Source organism: Delphinus delphis, chromosome 8 (assembly GCF_949987515.2).
Source record: "Delphinus delphis chromosome 8, mDelDel1.2, whole genome shotgun sequence".
In the NCBI taxonomy this organism is placed as follows: domain Eukaryota; kingdom Metazoa; phylum Chordata; class Mammalia; order Artiodactyla; family Delphinidae; genus Delphinus; species Delphinus delphis.
Window position 1 is genome coordinate 103,909,656 of NC_082690.1, and position 20,892 is coordinate 103,930,547.

Genomic DNA, 20,892 nt, shown 5'->3' on the forward strand with positions numbered 1-20,892 from the left:
AACCGTTAGGATATGCACATGTATGAGGAGGTTTATTATAGGAATTGGCTCACGTGATTATGAGAAGCCCCAGATATGCCATCTCCGAGCTAGAGACCCAGGAAGGCCGGTGGTGTGAGTCTCAAGTCAGCCTGAAGGCCTGAGGAGTGAGGAGGAGACGGGTGTCCCAGCTCAAACGGAGCAAACTCGCCCTCACCGCCCCCTCCCCGTCCTCCTCAGGCTCTCAGGGCGCAATGGGTGAGGCCCACCTGCATTGGCGAGGGGGCCTTCTGTACTCAGTCTACTGCTCCAAATGCTAATTTCCAGAAACACCCTCACAGACATACCAGAAATAACATTTTACCAGCCATCTGGGAATCCCTGAGCCCGGTTAAGTTGACACACAAAATTAACTATCACAGTCACCTAAAATGGTCTAGAAAATCCCTTTTCTGCTTAAACAGTAGTTTCTGTTCTATACAAGTACTACTTTGTCCTGTTTCTCTTGTTTTTCTCCTTTGCTTTCTTTTTGAGTGATTGAGTGTTTAACACCTTTTCTTCTTACTGGCTTGGAAGTTATCCACTCTTCCTATTTTGGAGATTACCCTTAACGTTTCAACGTGTGTATCAAAGTCTAAACTTGGTCAATAGATCTATCTCCCTTCAAACTATACAGGCCTTTAGAACCCTTTAATTAGGATTGCTCACTCTCTATCCTTACATGGGTCTTGTTTTTTTGTTTTTTTTTAGTTTTGGCCACATGGCTTTCGGGATCTTAGTCCCCAACCAGGGATGGAACTGGTGCCACCTGCAGTGCAAGCGCGGAGTCCTAACCACTGGACCGCCAAGGAAGTCCCTATTCTTAGGTGTTTTTATCCTCCAGGACCTTATCTTGACTTTCTAAGAACCACCCCCTAGTCAGACATCATCATCATTAATGAACTTGTTCCTTGTTCCTTCTTGCCGCTCCGATCTCTCCTCTGGAGTCATTTTCAATTTTTTCTGAAGTTTGTCTTCTAGAAGTTCTGTCTGTTAGTGATAAACTACCATATTCTGCTGCTCTGAATGTCTTCATCTTGGTATAGGATGGAGATGGCTGTCCTCGCTCACAGGGCGGAGGTGAGAGCCAAAGTCACTCCCCCACGGCCATTTCTGCGAGGCCCTAATGCCCTGGGTAGTCAGCCTCACTCGGGGTCTTCACTCCGGTGGGTCCCAGCCCTTCCTGTTACACCCATTTCCCCCTCTCTGACTCCTGACGCACCAGGTCCTGCCATCTCAGGTGACTCCCATCAAAACCCCCTAGGCTGGCACTCCAGGCCTGTACCTGCCAGACAACATGGCCCTGCCCAGTGAGACCACGTTACCTGCCCTTCCTCAGACCCCTGCCCTTTCCCTCCTCTGTACACCTGCTCTGGGGACACTAAGAAAGGCAAAATTGCCCTCTGTGTCAATATATGCTCCCCTGCGGGCGTGGGCGGAGACAGGAGGGGGTCCCAAAATGTGTCTGACTTGTCAGCCTTCGACAGAAAGGGAAACTGAAAAAGGGGAGGATTTCCCTGCAGAGGCCCCCTCCCGCAAAGCTCTGTGTGAGACAGATCAGTCAGGGCAGATACTGCTGTATGAGTTCCTCTGCACCCTGATTTGGGTCCTTTAGAACTGAAAGAGGACTAGGGCAGCTCCCCACCACTCGCCAAGTGCTCTTGAGCACATACTCCAGTCTGTGTGCTGAGGGTTGGGAGACTAACGCCTGGGTAAGTGAACTCCCCTCTTCTGTTGTGGAACTTGTTACCAGTGGCTAACCAGTCGCAATTGCTCTTGGGGCCCTCGCACCCTATGCTTGGACTGAGACTGCTACTGTGTTACTGGATTGTATCATCCGAGTGGACCCGTTGGGCTCCTGCGACCCAGGGCAAGTGCTGACTTACTGGTGGACATGCTTATTGTGACCCTGCTGGCAGCTTCTATGAACGTTGACTGAATGTGGAGCCAGGAACTGATTACACCCCTCTCACTTTGGCCAAGGTCATGCAGTTCGAACCCCAGGAAGAAAAAGAGTACCCTTCTCATACAGAAATTCATGACAACGGAGTGATACACAGCGCTGTCTCCATGCTCAACAAGCTGCACTGGCTAGAAACAAGGGTTTCGGGTGCTTGGCACCTCACTGTGAACGAGCAAAGGTTACCTAAAGAAGTGGATATTTTAGCATCACCAGATTCTATCGTAACAATAACTGAAGAAATTGCTGCCACCTGGGAGACAGCCTTGGGCACTGCTAACGGTTTATTCCTCTATGTCGCCAGGCAAGGTGCACAATGGGCCTTGACACATTCCATAGGGATTCTGGATTCCCCCAAGTATGTCATCAATGCATCACACGTGAGCACATGAGCCACTGTTGGCGTCCCGACTTTCCCTCACACTGATGATATTCTGAGAGTGGTTCCTACTGAGGAAACTGCCCATGCTGCTTTACGTGCTCCTCAGACACAGGTAAGCAGAGTTGGTTGGGCCTTGAATGAAGACAAAATCCAGGGTCCCGCAACCCAAGGAATTTCCTAAGGGGCTATCTGGGCAACTACTAAGGACAAATTGCTGTCCTTTTCCTCAAACTACAAAGAGGCCCTACACCAATTTGGCTTCTTTGTACATTGGAGGCAGCATATTCCACATTTAAAGCCTTTAAACTGGGTCACCAGACGAGACCAGTGTGCAGGGGCCCTGACACTCAGCCCCATGGAATTCGTCTCAGCTTTGGAAATTATATTCCTCCAGTACTTATTGGCCCCAGGGCTTTTGCATTTGTGAACTTCTTCCTGCTGCTGAGCAGTGCACACTCCAGAATTTCACGCGTATCCTCTCAGAACATGATAGACACGTGCGTGCTGGCCAAATTTCAGTGGCCTTGAAGCCTGGTCTACTCACTCCCCCAGGGGGCTATTGCTAAAGTGTATTAGACACTGGATCCCAGAGTTCTCTATAAAGGAAAATTCCAGTACAGTCACTTGTAGTTTAAACCTGCTAGAGAACTCATCTTGAGCTGAAATAAAGAACACAATAGACAGGATACACAATAGAAGGGACACAGTTTAGGAATCAGTCAATTGGAAGACCAGATTGAGAAAATCTTCAAAGAAGGACTGAGAATTTTTAAAATGTAAAAGAAAAGCTAAGAGATATGGAAGACAGAAGTAAAGGTGCGGGGACTTCCCTGGTGGCACAGTGGTTAAGAATCCACCTGCCAATGCAGTGGCCACAGGTTCGAGCCCTGGTCCGGGAAGATCCCACATGCCGCGGAGCAACTTAAAGCCCGTGCGCCACAACTACTGAGCCTGCGCTCTAGAGCCCACAAGCCACAACTACTGAAGCCCGCGGGCCTAGAGCCCGTGCTCCGCAACAGGACAAGCCACCGCAAATGAGAAGCCCGTGCACCGCAATGAAGGGCAGCCTCCGCTCGCCACAATTGGAGAAAGACAAGCACAGCAACAAAGACCCAATGCAACCAAGAATAAATAAATAAATTTATTAAAAAAAAATTTTTAAATTTATGGATCAAAAAAGGCATCATGATGGAAATTTAAAAACACTCAAAACTAAAGTATAATTAAAATACTAGATATTTCACACCTATCAGGATGGCTACTAGCAAACAAACAAATAAAAAATAATGCATTGGCAAGGAAGTGTAGAAACTTGAACCCCTGTGCACTGATGGTGGGGAATGCAAACTTGTGCAGCCACCATGGAAAACAGTATGGCGGTGGGTCCTTAAAAAATTAAAAATAGCCCTGTGATCCAGCAATTCCACTTCTGGGTATATATCCAAAAGAACTGAAAGCAAGGTTTCAGAGATATCTGTACATCCATGTTCATAAGAGCATTAGTCACAACAGGTAAAAGGTGGAAAGAATCCAAGAGTCCACCGACTCTTGGATAAAAAAAAAGTGGCACATACAAACAATGGAATATTATTCAGTCTTAAAGAGGAAGGAAATTATGGCATATGCTATGACATGGATAAACCTTGAGAACATTATACAAAGTGAAATAAATAAGGCTGTCACAAAAAGGCAACTATTGAATGAGCCCACTTATCTGAGGTATCTAGTCAAACTCATAGAAACAGAAAGTAGGGAATTCCCTGGTGGGCCAGCGGTTAGGACTTCATGCTCTCACTGCCAGGGGCCTGGGTTCAATCCCTGGTCAGGGAACTAAGATCCTGAAGCCACGTGGTACAGCCAAAAGAAAAGAAAAAAAAACAAAACAAAGAAACAGAAGGTACAATAGAATTGTGGTTGTCAGAGACTGGAGGAAGGGCAAATGGGGAGTTGTTAACGGCTATGAAAAATTCATACACAAAAAAATTTCAACACACAAAAAAAACAAAACCAAATACAAATACTTATAGAGCTGCATTAAGGGAAATTTTAGCCTTAAAAGGTAAGACTGTCCCACAGATTACCTAATTACAAAGGGAAAATAATACCTTCATAAGAAAATGACCTAGAAGCCATCCCTTTAACCAGGTGATCAAAATTAGCATCACCAATAGTTGGACATCCTGTATCACGTGCCTTGTGATCTGCAATAGATGAACATCATCTCTGTACCTGGTGATGTGGTCAAAGCACATCAGCTCTAGGTTTTTGCTAAAATTGTTTAACTCAAATCTAAGCATACAAAAATAATCACACAAATCCAAACCCAGGACATTTGTTATAAGAAAACTGGCCTGAACTTGTTAAAAAGTCTATTTTATGAAAAATAAACCAAAAAAATGTTAAGAAGTCTATTCTAAATTAAGAGGCCAAAGAGATGTAACAACTAAATGCAAAACCTATGTGTTTTGTATGTATAGAGAAGTAGAACATGACAAAATGTTATAAATTAGTGACCCTGTTGAAGGGTACACAGGTACTTATTTTATAATTATTTTACTTTTTCTTCAGATTTGAAAATTCCCTAACTAGTTTTGTGGGGAGGGAGGAGGTAGAGCTGAAAATCAATGAGTTAAGGACCAAACCAAAAGGGTTAGAAAAAGAACCACAGAATAAACCCGAAGGCAGTATAAGGAGAAATATGGTAAGAGCAGAAATTAATGAAATAGAAAAAAAACTAACAATGAGGAATGATAACAAAAAAGCCAGTGCCCTGGGCTTCCCCGGTGGTGCAGTGGTTGAGAGTCCGCTTGCCAATGTAGGGTACACGGGTTCGTGCCCCGGTCCGGGAAGATCCCACATGCCGCAGAGCGGCTAGGCCCGTGAGCCATGCACTGAGCCTGCGCGTCCAGAGCCTGTGCTCCGCAACGGGAGAGGCCACAACAGTGAGAGGCCCGCATACCGCAAAAAAAAAAAAAAAAAAAAAGCCAGTGCCCTGAAGAGAGTAATAAATGAACTTCTGCCAAGATCGACAAGATTAAAAAAGAAAAAACACAAAAAAATAGTATTAGATATAAAAAAGGGGATATAACTTTGGATACAGTCAAGATTATGAACAAAAGGCAATTCTACAAATAACTCTGTGCCACAGATAAAATAAGAAAATATTTTTTCTTGAAAATATCACTGACTCAAGAACAGAAACCCGAGCAATCCTACACTCAATAAAAATCTAGAGTTAAAAACTTACCGCGAGGGCTTCCCTGGTGGCGCAGTGGTTGAGAGTCCGCCTGCCGATGCAGGGGACACAGGTTCGTGCCCCGGTCCGGGAAGATCCCACATGCTGCAGAGTGGCTGGGCCCGTGAGCCATGGCCACTGAGCCTGCACGTCCGGAGCCTGTGCTCCGCAACGGGAGAGGCCGCAACAGTGAGAGGCCCGCGCACCGCAAAAAAAAAACAAAAACAAAACAAAACAAACAAAAAAAAAACCTACCGCGAAAATGCCAGGCACAGGCAGTTTTACCAAAAATTTTAGAAGTGTAAAATCCCAATCTTACACAAACACTAATAATGAGAGAGAACATTCTCCAATTCACTTTACGAGGTTGGCATAACCTTGACAAAACAAAACAAAACCACCCAGACAAGGGCAACACAGGAAAGGAAAAGCTTAAACCATCTCACTTATGAACCTGGATGCCAAAATCCTCCCAAACATCAGAAAACCAAATCCAGCAATACACTGAAAAATGTATCATGGCTATTTTATTCCAGGAATGCAAGGATGTCTCAACATGAGAAACTGTGTCAAGATATCTCACCACGTTTACATATTACAAGAGAAAAACCATGCGGCTAGCTCAGAGTGCCATGGGTGCTCCTTGGCACACATATATGTGTGGCTGGATGACAAGGGAGGAAAGCGAGCTGGGCTGCATGGGGGGGGCTCCAATGGACATGACCTGGCTGTAAAGGTTGGTTGTAAAGTGATAGACGTGCGGAGTCTGGCGGGCTACAAGTCTTAAACCTAACTGCAGCAGGGGTCAGTACTATTAGGCAACAGATCACATGGACTGGCACTGGCATTGGGGAAGGAGGGTTCCTAAAAGCCAGCTCATTCGGGGACATCTATACATATATGGTTGGACTCCACTACTAAGTTGGGAGAATAGAGGTGGAATTCAACTTTGGAGAATGACAAAGGGGAACAGTATACAGAATACAAGGACTCTACCTCCATCAGAATTCCTAGGTATGACCCCCAGGAGTTGAATGGCTGATAAGAGAGGAAGTCGAGATTAAAAGGTTTTAGGAAGAAAAAAGAGGTTATTAGGTAGATCACAGAATCACTGAGGGCTGGAGAAAAACAGAAGGCCATGCTTAGATACAACGCCCCCCCAAATCACACAAGTACACCCGATAAAGTGGGAAACAGGGAATTCCCTGCTGGTCCAGTAGTTAGGACTCAGTGCTTTCACTGCCGTGGCCTGGGTTCAATCCCTCGTCGGAGAAATGAGATTCCCGCAAGCGATGCGGCTCGGCCAAAAAAAAAAAGCAGGAAACAAAGGAGTATTTAAAAGAAGATTCTTAGCCCTAAATGTACTAGAAAACAAGTCTGAAATTAATTAAGCATACAACCCAAGAAGTCAGAATGAGCAAATAACCCCAAAGAAACAGAAGGAAAAGGCTAATAAAGTAGACAGGTATCTTGCAAAGCTAGTCAAAGAAAACAAAATACACAGAATTCAGGACAACGTTTGTTGTTTTGGGAATTCCCTGGCAGTCCAGTGGTTAGGACTCCGGGGTGCTCTCACTGCCCTGGGGTTCAATCCCTGGTTGGGGAACTAGTATCTCACAAGCTGCACAGTATGGCCAAAAAAAAAAACCCTCCCCAAAACAAAAGCCACAAATGTTTGTTGTTTTATCTGCTCTCACCCCTTGCCCCCTTTTTGGGTAAAAGAACCTCTCTCTTCCCTGGGAAACGCATGTCATATGGATCAGGGAGGTTCATCTCGCCTCCCCTTATTCCCCCTACTCAGCCCTGGCCAGACTGGTTGCCAGGAGAGGGCAAGTGACCAGAGCAAGACCAGTCGGTCTTCCCTGAAGTTCATGGATCCCGAAGAAGTAACTCTTTGTCTGTCAGGACCAAGTGCAAACTGGAGCTTCCTGAAGAAAAAACCTATAGGGAGAAAGAGATTGCTGAACCAAGAGGAGCACAGACAATCCAAGAAATAAATGAGAGCCCTGACGAAATTATGCTGGCCTAGGTCAGCTCTGCCTAAAGCTCTGCCCTGAGACTGCAGAACAATGAGCTCTTGTTTGCTTCTGCTGGTTTGAATTAGACTTTTGTCACTTTTAAGTAAGACAGTCCCAAATGATACAAATAGTACGCATGATGTTTTGCAAAAAAAGGCTTAAATATACAAAAAACACACAATTCTAAAAATATATACATTATCAAAACTGACTCAAGGATAGAAAACTTGAATAAAATGCCACAGAAAAATTACAAGGCAAAGATCTACCCTTAAAAAAGGAATCAAGCACAGATTTTATAATTAAAATTCAATCAAACCCTGAAGAAACAACTCCTTTTCTTTAAAAAAAAATTTTTTTTTAATAAATTTATTTTTGGCTAGATTTGGTCTTCATTCCTGCACACAGGCTTTCTCTAGTTGTGGCGAGGCGGGGCTACTCTTCGTTGCGGTATGCACGCTTCTCGTCGCAGGGGCTTCTCTTGTTGCGAAGCACGGGCTCTAGGCCCACGGTCTTCAGTAGCTGTGACACGAGGGCTCAGTAGTTGCGGCTCGCAGGCTCTAGAGCGCAGGCTCAGTAGTTGTGGCGCATGGGCTTAGCTGCTCCGCGGCATGTGGGATCTTCCTGGGCCAGGGATTGAACCTGTGTCCCCTGCACTGGCAGGAGGATTCTTAACCACTGTGCCACAAGGGAAGTCCCAAAACAACTCCTTTTCTATAAATTACTCCAATCCAAAGAAAAAGATTAAATGTCTCCAAACCCATTCTACAAGGCTAGCATAATGCTGTTGTCAAAATGGGACACAGAAATCATTAAAATAAAAAATGAAATTGGCCCAAGGATAGACACAAAAATCCTAAATAAATAAATATAAAACTAAGCAGAGTTTACATCAGAATTCAAGAATGGTTCAACACCAGGAAACCTAATCATGTAAATCAGTGCAATAATAAAAAAAATCTTTTGACTATCTCATAAATGTCAAAATTCATCACTGTTGAATACAGGAAAAAAACACTCAGTAAGTTGGGTACAGAAGGAAACATCTTCAGCCTAATGAAGTTTATCAACCAGAAACTCAAAGCAAGAATAATATTTCATGATGAAACATGAGAACAATTCTCACTAAGAGAGGAACAAACAAGGGTGGCATTCAACATTATACTGGAAGTCCTGGCCTCCACAATTCACAAGGAAAAGAAATGAGTGTAAAGGAGAGGATGAAACTGCCGCTGGTAGAATATGATTTGACACTCTATCCAGAAAGCCAAGAGAATCAACTGAAGAACTCTTAGAACTAATGAGAATTCAGTTAGATAAATAGGTGGGCACACAGAGATGAACAGCTTTCCTACCTGCCAGTGATAGTTGGCAATGTAATTTCAAAAGAACACATCGATAACAACAAATAGCTCTAAAATTCTTAAGACTACATTGAACTAGACCCATATGAAGACAACATTTTTTTTTTTTTTTGGCCGCATGGCTTGCAGGATCTTAGTTCCCCAACCAGGGATCAAACCAGTGCCCCCTGCAGTGGGAGTGTAGAGTCCTAACCACTGGACCACCAGGGAATTCCCAAAAGATAACATCTTATAAAAGAACACACATAACTAATTTCTGTATAGGAAGATCAAAAACAACCGTTAAGTACCACTCCTCTCCAAATCAAACTATGAGATTTAAAACCACGCCAATGGAAATTGCAACAGAACTTTTAAATGCAATGACCAGTTCATCCTAAAGTTTTTATGTAAAAGAAAACAGGAAAATTCCAAGGAACGATGGGGCAAGGGTGAGGGAGAATGAGTTATCAATCATGCTATAAAATATGGCGTGTGCACACACAATCAGTGTGCCAGATTCCAAAGAGATCCATATATATGCGGGAATTTCATTTATTTTAAAAAAGGTATTTTGAACCAGTGAGCAAAGAATGAACCACTCAATAAATGGTATAGGGACAAGTGGCTAGCCCTTTAGGGAAACAAATTAGCCATCTTCCATACAAAAATAAACTTCAGATGAGTTAAAAATACACTCACATCTTCAACTTACCTGGTTAATTTTTTGCTCACGAATGTATATACACACATTTCTATACGTGCGTATATACACATGTAAGCATACACACACGTGTATATACGTATTTAAGACTACACTAAGCAAGCGTAAAAGAGTGAATGAGGAGCAGGTAAATGAAGTGGTAGCTGGAGAGGATGTGGGATCAGGGACAGGTTTTTTTTCTGGTTGTTTTTCAGATGGGAGATTGTATAGCACCTTTGATGCTAACATACCCAGTACACAGGATGACAAAAACCAAAACTCACCAAAACTCCTTAAGTAAAGAGAGACAGGCTCCAAAGCACGAGAGGAAAGGCTTAAGTCCCACTGGATTACAATGGGCAGTAAAATGACAGGAAGATCCATGAGCACAGTTGTAGGGTTGGTAACAGAGAGGTAAAAGTTCCCTCCAATGGTTACTATTTCTTAATGAAGAATGAGCTGCAGTCTGTAACTATCAGGCTAAGAGGGATTTGGTAAAAAAAAAAAAAAAAAAAAAAAGTTTTCTAATACGACATCCCAGGGTAGATCTGCCAGGCAGTGCTGCGTGGCCATCTGAGGTTTGTAATTACGAATTTAAGGTAAAACTTCGTAATGAACCAGGTTGGCTATTTTCTCTAACACTTACTTGCGTACAGGCACAGAGGTGAATGACTGGGTTGACCCAAGGTTAGGTTTTACTAGATGAACACGATGGAGGAAGAAAGGGAGTACAGGGTGTAGACCACGGAATTGATGCTGCACAGGGAAGGAAGTGAAGATAGGAGAATGATGGTGAGAATGTGGCAGGGCTGGAAGATGAAGATAAAGAATTTCTATGGGGGGCGGGAGGGGTGGTAGTTGAGCAAGGAGGCCTGGAGGTGGTGATTGTACAGGTTTTTGAATTCAAATGGCGTTGCAATTTCTAGTGACGTCAGCGGTCCAGAGAGTGACTACAGATATAGGCAACAGGCCTGAAATAGAAGACAAGGGCATTAGTGATGGGGACATCAAGGACCTAGGTGGCCACAGTGTTGAACGGGCCCATCCATGGGATGTAGAAAAACAGTGATGGAAGCACGAGTAGAAGACTCTAAGCCAGGAGGTAAACTTCAACGTCTGAGCAGTGACTAAAAGGTGAACGCCAGCAATGAAGAGGGAGAATGCACAGTCAGAGGTAAAAAGCTTCTAAGGAGAAGTGGGATGATGTGGTTTGCACGAGGGCTGAGGACTGACGGTCTGAGTAGCCATGAGGAGGCCACCAACCAGGGGATGTACACAGCAGCATGGAGGTGGGCGCTCCTGCAGTCACAAGTGACTAGAAAGGCAGGGAGAACAGCTTACGAGGCACTGTGAAATTCATCCTGAGGGTCTCGTAAAGGCAGATGGGCACTAAGCCCCACTGTGATCCTGAATGCCTGAACCAGTACTAACTGCAAGCAGGCAATGAGGTGGAAATGCTCCCACTTACTAAGTACATGCAAGGAAGCACACAGGGCCTGGCACTTACTAAGTGCCCGACGAGAGAGGGAGAAACTAGGAAAGATTCCAGCCATTTCCCATTTCCTGCCCATTCAGCCCACCTGCCCATGAGGACACCACCTAGGAGCAGTTTTTAACTTTATCACATGTCCCTCCTTCCTCCAAAGAGCCACTCCGACACCAGCGTAAGTCACCACCCACCAGGGGTTTAATTCTCCTATGTCAGAAAGTCAGTTCAGAGAAGGGCCCTGCCTTGTCCCCATCCAGGGGGAAAGATCCACAGAGGCTCCTGGGCATGTCCAAGCTCAGAGCAGCCAAGGACTATTCCCTGAGCAGGAGGAGAAGAGGGTCCCGGGGTCTCAGGCTGTCTCCTCTTCTTCACTCTCCTCCTCACTCTCATGACACTGTCTGCGGTTGGTGTTAACAAAAAGGTCAGCATCACCTTCAGAGCTGGACTCTTCTCCCGATGACTGTGGCTCAGCTGGGAGTTCTGGCTGAGCCTGTCTGCATCGGGGTGGGGGGAAAGGACAATTAGCCCAAGGCCTTCTGGGAAAACCAAGAAGCCCCACAAAAAGGAGGACCATATGGCCAAGCAGTCAGGGCTCAGCGAGTCAGACACAGAGAGAATCGCAGGAAACTTGGCCAAGAAAAAGCGGCAAGAAACTACCTCCTCCTCACCCCCACCTCAAAAATTTGCTAGAAAAAAAAAAAAAAATTTGCTAGAGCTACTGACTTCAATAATAATGATTCTACTACAACCAGCACTCAATGAACCCACACTGCTTACCAGGTACTATGCTCAGCAATTTTACAAGCGTTATTCTCTTTAACCCTTACAAAGTTCCCATTTTATAGGTTAACCTGCTTAAGGTCACTCAGTTATAACTCGCAAGGCCGAAACTTTAACCCAGGGGATCTGACTTTTAAATCATACTTTCAACCACAAATTTAGAAGCTCTCACCAGGCACCCTGTGTAGGAATGAAGGAAGGTTCTATTTCCCCTCAAGGTACCAAGGCCTGAAGCCCCATTTTCTGTCTTCCCTACCCCAGGACTTGTGCCTCACCTGTTCTGGTTGTTGTGTTTCTCAGCCACTTCGGAGAAGGCCTCAGGCCTGTGCCAAGAGAAGAGCCAAAGTAAGAAAGGACAGAGAAACTCCTCAGCAAAAAAGCTGTTTCCAGCTGTTCCTGCCTGAGATGCCATGATCTTCCCTCCCCCAAATCCACAACTAGGAAGTAAATCCTCCAGAGAAGTAGGGCAGCCAGTGACCAAGGGGACCATCCTACCAGAACCCCTCCTTCTGCAAAGAGCGCACGTGGTCTTTGCAGAGCACAAAGGAGATCTCGGCCTTCACCTTCTCTCCCTCTTCGATAGGGTCAACAATGAGAAAGTCCCCTGCAGGTAGAGAGGAGAAAAAGCACAGTCAGTCCTGCTTGCAGTGGTGGAAGCTGAGGCCATAGGAAACGGTTCTGCCTCCAAAAGGGCTGCCCCTCTCACCTCTCTTGATCCAGATATTCTTGCGGTATTTGGAGGGCATGCTCACCAGGAAGCGCTGCCCCTCGGCTGTCTCCACCTCATGCAGATTGTTCCCTGGGGTCCTGAGTACCTGGTCCAGGAGAGACCAATTACCAGTCAGCCTCATCAGCCGGTTCCAACACCCACTGAGCTGTGGTGCACCCTGCCCCCACCCCAGGGGCCCAACAGGAGTGGAGAGCGGGGGCAGAGCAGCTGGTCCCCAATGTCACTTACCCTCACGATCTGCTGCTGGTCGGAGGGCACCATGTGCTCCCCCAGCAACTCCTTCACCACATGCTTCCTCTTGGTGGCCTGAGACATGTTGGGTCCTGTCCCAGGGCGGTGAGGGATGCAGAGACTATCAACTCCTCCTCCTGAGTTTCTTGGATGGCAGGCTCAGAGTGCACGACTGTTTTGAAGATGGGGAGAGGCCTTTTACTGAGGAGTGACACAGTGTCCTGGTTAAGAACATGAGCTCTGAAATCCAACTGCTTGGATTCAAACCCTACCTTGGTTATTTCCTGGCTGTTCAATTTCTCTAGACCTCAGAGAAAAGCAGTAGCTAACTCAGAACACAGTTATTAAAAAAAAAATAATCGTAAGCAAAACACTTAGCACAGTGTGAGGCACGTAAAAAAACTCGTATTATTCTTAAGTACTGACATAACCACAAAAAATAAATACGTGTTCTAGAAAAATCAATCATTCTGGCAACCACTTGGGGAAGGAGTAAGATAAACCATTTCTTCCTCAACATGCTTGTACATCCCAGGTGCAGCACAACCACACAACACAGATGCTCAATCTCTCAGCACAGTACAGACACAGACAAGTTAGGAGAATCCAAGTCAGGAACGAGTTAATTAAAGGTCAGGGTAGGCTGGCTTGGTCTTCGACATCTACTGTTTCTGACTTGGGTACTGAAAAAACAAGGACTAATGCGTACTCAGGAGACTGATGGCTTCCAAAGGAAACTCCGACGTGTCATCCCTAGCTGCCGACCCCTGCCCTCCTGCCTCCCTATTACGGAGGAAAAACGCTCAGAGAGAAAGCCCCATACTTACTCTCTGGCCCTCGAATCCCACGGGCGCTGCCTGAAAAGACCCCGCTCTCCAAGCTGGACGCTGAGATCGACTCGTCCACGACTCACTTCGCAGCTGAGCTAATGAAAGCCCAGAAAAAGGACTTGTCGGCGGTCACGACAGTGGAGTCGTCTTGGACTCGGGTCTCCTACGCCTCCGGTTCTCGTCAGACTTTCGCAAGCCCGACGGCGAGCAGAACGGCGCGTGTCAGCCTGAGTCGCACACCGTAGTTCCGGCGCTCTCCCGGAAGTCTCCCGGCCACGTCTCTCTCCTTGTCCGTCCCTCTAACTCTTCCCACCATCAGGTCGGCCAAGGGTAAGTCCTTTAGGTTCCGGATGCCGTGCAGCAGAGAAATAAAGTTTTCTTGTCACAGACCTCTGCTCCCTGAGACCGGAAATGCTTCCCGAGAAGCGAGACCACAGAAGGCAGCCCGGCCTCCCGCGAAGGAACCGGAAAGGAGCGCCTACTAAGGGCGCCCTCGAGGTCCGGGGGGGAATGCCTCAACTCGGTGATTCTAAGCGGCTAGAAGTGCCCAATGTAGATTTTTTTTTTTAAGGCGGCCCTTGAAGCGACCCGGAAGCGGAAGTGGAAGAAAGTTCTAGTGGGTTGAGGGATCGGCGGGAGCAGCCGGGTGGCGGGAGAACCCGTTACGGAACCGGAGCTGTGGGTGAGTGCGAGCCGCGGAGCAAGGCCCGGGCTGGAGGTCGGAGGAGGCGCAGGGAGGAGGGAGAGAGGAGGGGCCGCAAGTGCTGCGACGGGCCAGAGGATGCGCTTTCGGACGTGCCCTGTGGGAGGGCTCGCTGCGGCACGGGGAGGGGGCGGGGCGCGGCGCGTTTGGGGCGGGCCCGGCGGCGTGGGACGCGGAGGGGGCTGGTGGCGTGGAGGTTGAGGGGCTGGCTGAGCGGGTGTGTGCGCTCCCGCTACGCCTTCGCTCTGTGAACAGCCAGTGGGGCGGGTGGGAGAGCCCTTCATTTGCTTTTCGGACCAGGTGGTCGTTCCATTCTGGGTCAGTGCCGCCTTTGCCCAGCCAAGGTCACAGAGCAGTGACAGCTTTAGGATGGGCTCTGGGTACTGAGCGACGCTCTTTGTCCTGCGTGCGCCACCTGTTAGGGCAGGATAGTTTCTTCTGTGGGGCGGTATCAAAACGCAGCTCCCGCAGGGAGTGGCAGAGACCTTTCTCTTGAACAGTGAGGAAAAGACTTTTCTTGATTCTGTTTTCTCATCCGTAAACTGGGGGAAATCGAGAAAGCCTTCCTAACGGATGCTCTAGCTGTCTTTTACTGTGAGATTGCCAGTGGGCCTTCGAGAGTTCCCGGGTTTTTAGCCGTAACTTCTCTTTTCTTAGGATTCCCAGATTAAGCCTGATCAAGATGACAACCTCCCAAAAGCACCGAGACTTCGTGGCAGAGCCCATGGGGGAAAAGCCAGTGGGAAGCCTGGCCGGGATTGGCGAAGTCCTGGGCAAGAAGCTGGAGGAAAGGGGCTTTGACAAGGTGTGGGGCGGCTGCGTGCAGCCGGGGAGGGCTGGGGGTGGCCGACTACAGTGCTTCCCCGCAGCTGGGGAGTGAGGAGAGTGCGTGTACCTGTTGGGGATGGGCGGTGGTGTGAGATCTGCAGAGCCCGCAGGCTGGCGCCTGCCCCGGCTCCTGGGCTCCTGTGCTGGGAGCGGCACGGAAGTGGCCTTCTTGTCTTAGTCCTACAGAGCGCTCAGCAGCCCGCCTTTTGCTTTGCCCATCTTGCAGGCCTATGTGGTCCTTGGTCAGTTTCTGGTGCTAAAGAAAGATGAAGATCTTTTCCGGGAATGGCTGAAGGACACGTGCGGTGCGAACGCCAAGCAGTCCCGGGACTGCTTCGGGTGCCTTCGAGAGTGGTGCGACGCGTTCTTGTGATGCTCTCTGGGGAGCCCCCGACCCCGAGCCCCAGCACTGAGTCTCCAGAGTTTGCAGCCAAGTGAGGACTCCTCCCCCGTCCTCTACAAAGGAAAAGATTGCTGTTGTCGTGCGCACGTCCCATGGACTCCAGGGTCTTTTGGGAGTTCTCTCCCCTCACCATTTCAACTTTTTTGGAATTCTTATCCTTGCATGCATCCCCCTTTTCCTTTCCCTGCCAGTTTCGTGACAGCAGTTACCAGCTTTTCTGAGTGATTCCTGGCCCTGTCCCCGCCCCCCTGCTCCCACCTCTGGTCTGTTTTATGCCATTTGGCCCTCTTTCTGGCAAAACAGTCACTGTCCTTGTAAAGTTTTTTAAATCAATAAAGTCAGTGGCCTTCATGACTGGGCTTTGTATATGAGAAGCAGGCGGGCTGGGAGTGGCCTATTCCTCCGGGAGTGACCAGGTTTGCTGCCCTCCTTATCAGTGCAGATCGAAACTGGCAGCTTCCTTCCCACTCTGGAGGGCAGCCATCCTGGCCACACGGGCCTTGGGCAGGTGGCTTGGCGTGTCTCAGTCCTTTAGTAATGTGGGAGAGAGTGTGGGTTGATCCCTTCCTGGGATCCAGATGTCCATGTGGTCAACAGCTGGGCTAGGTAGCACCTGGTGGAAAAGTCAGTGGCAGTCAGAGCTACTAGGAAAAGGGTGGCTGGGATGTGGGTGAAGGTTTACCTGCCAACTGTCCTGTGCTCTCCTGGCCTCTGGGAGGAGTGGGCAGGGCTCTTGCAGTCTGCCCTGTTGTCTTAGGGAGGCAGAAAGAATGTGAGCATCACAACTGGGGTAGGGGCTTGAGTGAGATACACTTTTTTCTGGTATATTTTCATCTTTATTTCGTTGAAGATTTGGTATGAACTAGGTCCAGAGCTAAGATCTTTGCAAACACTTGTTTCTTTCACAATAACAAGTGACTGTTTCCTCTTCTATGGGTGAGGAAGACTGGTCCTCAAAACATAATATGGAAACCTGAGAGCCCTGTGTTCCTTGGTCATGGCGCTTGGCCTCTCTGAGACTCAGTTTCCCCTCCTGGAAAGTGATGCTGTAAGGATCAGATGCAGTGCTGGAATTGTTCAGGACACCGGCACACCTGCACTGGCACCTCAGCGAATGTTCACAGCAGCTTTGTTTATCCTCAGAGGGTTTACAGTCTGGTGAGGAGAGAAATGACAGATAATAAATACAAACATTGCGATAATATGAGAAGATTTTCATGATCTCAGGGTAGGGAAAGATTAAGAAAAAGTTGATAAGTTCAACTCCATTATAGAAACTTCCGTCATCTAAAGATACCATAAAGCGAGTGAGGAGCCTAACCCATGGTTGGAAATATTTGCAACACACATCGACAACAAAGGATTCTCTAGAGCAAGTTCAGAGCTGCAGTCAAGAAAAAGCAGACAACACAACAGGATAATGGGTAAAAGACGTGGAAGGCAGCCACAGAGGAATCCCCAAGTGGTAAGTAAGCCTGTTAGAAGGTGTTCAATCACATTCGTAGTCAGAAATGCAAACACGATGCCATCATACGCTCACGTATGGTTGTAAGTCAGACGATACCAAGTGCCGATGAGGAAGTGGAGCAACAGGATCAGATACCCAGCTGGTGGGAGTGTAAATTGGTATGAACAGTTGGGGAAAAGGGCGTTTGCCAGTAAAACTGAAGACCCTGTGAGCCAGCAATTACGCTCCCAGGGTTGTGACTGAAGACACGCACACCTGCACCAGCACTTGAGCGACTTCACAGCAGCTTTGTATATAAGGGCCCCCAGCTGGATCCCTATGTAGGGATCTCCGTGGGTGGTAAAACTAGAGGGGAAAAAAAAATGCTTATTGCAGAAGTCGATGGTAAAGAAAAAGAAGTTGGGAGTGATTGCCTTTGGGGGAGGGAGGCGGGTGTAATGCCTGGGAGCACTTGGGGCCGGGAGTGGCAGTTTCCACTTTTTGACCTGTGTGGTGGTGATCAGATACGTTCTGTGTACTTCTCTGCACATTAGCTACGTCTCAGAGCAGTAGAAGAAAGATAAAAGGGAAACCAAAAAGACCTGAGGATAGAGCAAGTAGGTGATTACTCAGAAAGTATGATGGTTATTAGTAGAGATGAAGGTTCAGTGCAAGTTTGGGTCTGGGAAGTGTGAGAAGCCCCCCTGGAAGGTCACCAGGTGGCCGGACCTGGGCCCAGCTTGTGTTAACAGGCTGCTGCCTGGGAGGGTGCCAGTCTGAAGACCAGACTGAGGTGGTAATGTGGGCTGTCCCTGGAGTTTCAGGCCATACTGTGTTTCTGATGTTACTCTCGTTGGGTCCAGGGTCACCTTGGAGTCCCCTCAGCCTTGACCCATGTGCTGTGATGCTGTCACACAGGCCTGGTGTGCTTAGGCAGGGGCTGGGCAGGGCCACGGCCTCTCCCTGCTCAGCCTTGGTACTGCCACATGGTCACTGGCACTCTGTGAGGTAATGGAGACTCCCTCCTCTTCCACGACACCCTTCCTGTGGCTCCTGTCCCTGCTGGTTGCTGGGGGCCGCCCAGCGGAGCCCTGTGGGACAGGCTTCCCTGCCTCACGCACAGGCTTTGTCTGTGAGGGGGCTGAAGCCTGCCTTCTCACCTCACCCTCGGGCCCAGGCAGTATCTGTGACAGGTTGGTGGGCCCCGAACCCTCAATCTGGTCTTCTTCGTGCGTCGCACCCAACTTCCCGCATCAGTCCTGGAGCTGTAGGAGACCAATGGCATCTGAAATGTTCCTTGTGACAGCAGCCTCTCAGAGACCCAGCCCCACCTCGGCCAGCAGGACAAAGGGAACGAGGCCTGGAACGTTGGAGAAAGCAGACCTGGGTGGGGATGGGTAGGAGGTGGGTTATCTAGATGTCAGCCCGCACTGCCTGACAGGATGTGCCTGGCCGGAGACATGGGTGGGCCTGGAAATCAGCAAATATTGACCCGGTTTTCCTTCTCCCTGCTGCACCCGAGCCAGAGCTTGACGCCCTGAACCAGTCTATCACGAGTTCTCAGATCTGCCCCAAAGCTTGAGGTGGACCCAACCCATGAACTCCGGGGTCCTGAAGGGGTCCTGCTGCCCCTGGGGAGGAAGTAGGGAGAGGCTACAGGGCAAACCCAAGCCCAAGACTCACCTTGCCACCTGCCCCAGTAGCAGCCCAGAAGGTGTGAAGTACGTGCTCGTGACCGTCACACGCGTACGTGTGAAGTACGTGCCCAGAAGGTGTGAAGTACATGCACCTCCCTTCCATGTTGCCTCCTCCCTGCAGGGACCCAGGGCTCTCTCTACTGTCACTTCTGGCCTTGAAGGATGGTAGCTTGAAAGAGCCCACCAGGCCTGGCTCTGTGCTCAGTTCCTTCCGTGCGACCTGGAACAAGTTGCTTCACTGCTTTGAGCCTCAGTCTCCTCCTCTGTCAGCTGGTGCAGGTTTGTGAAGATTCAACCAGCTAATGAACGCAAAACCCAGGGCACTTGGGAGAGCTTCTCCCCAGAGGGCAGCTTTAATCACGGTCGGATCGCAGCTTTCCTTGCCACACAGCCCCTTTTCCAGGACATGATCCATCAGGAAAGGGGAGACGAGCCCTGGGCAGGGAATAACTGCGGCCCAGCTTAAGGTTCAAGGAAGAGGGTTCTGGGAGCAGCGTGAAGGCCCGGGGTAACATGATCCTGGGGTGAAGGGGATATCGAGGGCCCACCCTGGCCAGCAAGACCCATCAGCCAGGGACAAGAGAGGGGTGCCGTGGGCAACCCGGGTTGGGATGTCTGGGTCACAGCAAAACTGAAAGCCGTGTCCTGTGGCCAGTGGGGATGGCCCATCCGAGCTCAAACCTGGCCCAGGCCTCCTTCTGGAAGCCAGAGTGGTCCAGACTAAGCATGAATGGAGTCCAGGCTAAGACTCTTTTCCAGATGAGACCCAGCCCTGGGAAAACCCTTCCCGGGGCACCCGCACCCCCAGGGAGCCTCCCACTGCACAGCAGACCTCATATCCCTGTGGAGTGGTCCAGAACTCACACACTAGGATGCTGGCACATGGTTGCCCCCCAGTGCCCACCCCTGACCCTTCCCCTTTGACCCTGCATTTCCTCCTTGTAAAAAGTAATAATCACTGCTTCTGCAGAGCTGTTATGAGGATGAGAGAACATATGTTGAGTCCCTGGTGCAAGGCCCGGCTCATATCAGGAGCCCGATAATTGTTAATTTCCCTTCCCCATCCCTCTTTTCTCACCAGGACACCACTTCTGAGTGAGTGACCTTAGACAAGTGTCCTGACCTCTCTGATTAACTTTCTTCATCTGCAAAATGAGGATGATGCTTACTCAGGGTGCTTACGAGAACAGACCAGTGGGTGAAAAGTCTTTGAAAATTGTTAGGTTGGCATGCAAAAGATTTGCTGGTGTCAGCACAAAGGAATAACAGGTAGAGTAGGGGCAAGTGAGCTGGGGACCCACTGGCCCTTGGTGAGTCAGAGACTGGGCCTTGGCTTATTTCCCAGGGAGCTGTTGGAGTTTAAGTGTGGCCACAGCTGAGTTCCAAGTAACAGGAGAGCAGATCCGGGAGAACCCAAGGAGACTCCTGGCCCCCTGGGGCTACCTCTCCACCTCTCCCCTGGGCTGCGGGCTTGGGCCTCTTACTCCCCCACTCCCAGCTTCTCTCGGGTTGGGCTCCTGCCTGACCTTGGCCTCCTCATCAAGCCAAGCTCTTGCCAGCTCTCACACAAATGGGTCTGTCCCTTTAAGGCAGACACCTGAGCCCACAACAAACTTGAGACTGTCCCTTGGCATCCAAAGGTTGTTTTTCACAGCTGGGCTGAGGGGGTGGGGTAGTAGCTGGACTGGCAGTGACCACACTGGTCCTGGTCTCCCTGGGAGAAATCAGTGCCTTTCCTGGCCCTGGGATTCTGAGAGGCCGAGAATTGGTGGGGGTGCCGGGGGGGATGCTGGATGCTTTCTCATAATATTCATCACAATCATAGCTACCACTTATTAAGCACCAACACTTTTAAGCACCAACACTTTGTTGGGTACTGAAAACCACAGCCTGTCCCAAACCCCAGGTAAGATCCTTGGAGGCCCTAAGCACTAATAAGATCTTTGTGTCCCAGGAGCAAAAAGCCCCACCTCCCCCTGGCAACAAGTGATTAAAAGTACAAATGACCCTGAACTCTAAAATACTAATTCTAAAACATCCCAACAAAAGCCACACTTTTCCCGTGTTGACTACTTCAATGCTGTTTTTTATAGAT

General features: G+C 48.7%; 2 protein-coding genes across 3 annotated transcripts; one reads left to right on the top strand and one right to left on the bottom strand.

Moving 5' to 3' along the window:
- Window positions 1-11,324: 11,324 nt before the first annotated feature.
- Window positions 11,325-14,151, bottom strand: EIF1AD (eukaryotic translation initiation factor 1A domain containing). 2 transcript variants are annotated; one of them, XM_060019292.1, is made up of 6 exons: window positions 13,717-14,151; window positions 12,887-13,061; window positions 12,635-12,743; window positions 12,424-12,532; window positions 12,204-12,251; window positions 11,325-11,642 (listed from the first exon to the last, which is right to left on the bottom strand). In XM_060019292.1, exons 2-6 carry the CDS (start codon window positions 12,971-12,973, stop codon window positions 11,498-11,500), a joined length of 498 nt encoding a protein of 165 aa, XP_059875275.1. In that variant the 5' UTR covers window positions 12,974-13,061; window positions 13,717-14,151; the 3' UTR covers window positions 11,325-11,497. The 2 variants fall into 2 exon arrangements, with proteins under 2 accessions (XP_059875275.1, XP_059875274.1); XM_060019291.1 differs by having other exon boundaries at window positions 12,887-13,090.
- A 120-nt stretch (window positions 14,152-14,271) lies between these two features.
- Window positions 14,272-16,004, top strand: BANF1 (barrier to autointegration nuclear assembly factor 1). Its single transcript, XM_060019293.1, has 3 exons — window positions 14,272-14,401; window positions 15,080-15,227; window positions 15,477-16,004. The coding sequence occupies exons 2-3, from the start codon at window positions 15,105-15,107 to the stop codon at window positions 15,621-15,623; spliced, it is 270 nt and encodes an 89-aa protein (XP_059875276.1). The 5' UTR covers window positions 14,272-14,401; window positions 15,080-15,104; the 3' UTR covers window positions 15,624-16,004.
- Window positions 16,005-20,892: the final 4,888 nt, after the last annotated feature.